General features: G+C 35.1%; 1 protein-coding gene across 1 annotated transcript; it reads left to right on the top strand.

Moving 5' to 3' along the window:
* Positions 1-85: 85 nt before the first annotated feature.
* On the top strand, positions 86-1,432 carry LOC109592717 (Fanconi anemia group I protein-like; the record flags this gene model as incomplete). Its single annotated transcript, XM_020008100.1, has 8 exons — positions 86-139; positions 182-251; positions 312-367; positions 545-762; positions 830-947; positions 995-1,078; positions 1,142-1,179; positions 1,274-1,432. Coding segments are annotated over 8 exons (797 nt in total), but the record flags the coding sequence as incomplete, so codon positions are not given.
* Positions 1,433-1,493: the final 61 nt, after the last annotated feature.

Genomic DNA, 1,493 nt, shown 5'->3' with positions numbered 1-1,493 from the left:
AAAGTTTGAGCTAATTCCGATCAAGTGTAGATTTTTTATGAATTTTTAAAGTTACTCAAAATACTAAGGATTCCTCCACATATAGGTTCTTGATTCAGCAGGAAGTCAAGATGACTTCTCCTATTCATCGCAATCACAGGTTAGCTTACGGATCATGTGACTGTCATGTGACTTTGTACAGACGCTAGTTGAGGTCCATACAAGCAGTGGAGGAAGGTCATCAAATGAATCAATATGCCTGGAGATACTCAGTAAGATATTAACACACACATGACAGGTACTGCACTAATCATCACTGTATTGTATTGTAGGTATGTTAAGACGTAGTTTTACTCATCAAGAACCTGTCAGACTGACTTTATATGAGGTATATTAATTCATTATACATATATACATGTACATTGTACTTTTTTATCATACAATATGTATCTTTATTTATATAATTTGTGAAAGATTTTACAATGAATTTTTATCACCTCCAATAAATCACTCTACATAATAATACAATTATATACAATCTATTCTCCTCTTCGCTGTTCACTAGTCATTGTCAAGCACATTCAGTTCTAATGCAAAGCTCTCAGGACACATACTGGACCTCCTCCTGGATCACTTCGCTAAGCATTATTATGAAGATGATGAAGATCTACTGCCGCCACTCAAACTCTCCTCCTGTATAGCAAGGAATGAGAGCAGTGACTCTTATATTAAAAGGGAGCCATTGTCGGACTTATTGAACTGCTTGCAGCTCTGTACTAAACAGTAAGAGAGAGGAATTGAAGAGCAAGATTATATTTTATATTGATTGTTATTATGAAATTACTTTTAGGTCCATTGAATGGGAGGAGAAGGGGGTGGAGCAAGTCAGTCATCTCAAGAGATTAAAGAAAATCTTGCGGTCAATCTCAAGACGTCTCTCCACGTGTGATCTTGATGATTTTGAACTAGTCAGTGTCACATTTAAAACGTTTGTTATGTGCATGTGCTTAATTAGGATAAATCAGGAGATTACCTAATGACAACAAGTGTTGGCTCCAAGAATCATTTAACAGCTGCTCTGCTACTGGAGATATATGAGGTATATCGATCAATACAGTGTCATGTGTATACCCTTTAATTACAATGATATGTACATGAATAGGTAGCACTGGATTATACTTTTAGTATTGAAGGAGTCAGGTAAGTACATGTACATGTATATAAGCAAGTAAGAATTGTATCTTTAATTTTTTTAATGTTCTTTCTTTTAAAATGTTCTTTCTCTCCTTCTCAGTGATGCTTCCTGTAACCTGTTGCTCGATTTATTTGTCAAGTATCAGTCAGTCCTTGATGTACTGACAGAGAAAGGTGGTTCTGCTGGTAAGAAGAACCTCATGAGAAGGAGACTGCTATCATCATCAACCACCTTACTGTTCTTAAAATCACTCTTCAGGTTAGGAAAATAGGCCAAAAAATGACAGAATATTATTATTACTGTTTATTTATAATTGTTA

This window comes from Amphimedon queenslandica, unplaced genomic scaffold (genome assembly GCF_000090795.2).
Source record: "Amphimedon queenslandica unplaced genomic scaffold, v1.1 AMPQUscaffold_4176_Cont23841, whole genome shotgun sequence".
Lineage (NCBI taxonomy): Eukaryota > Metazoa > Porifera > Demospongiae > Haplosclerida > Niphatidae > Amphimedon > Amphimedon queenslandica.
This window is presented reverse-complemented; position numbering and strand designations above follow the sequence as displayed.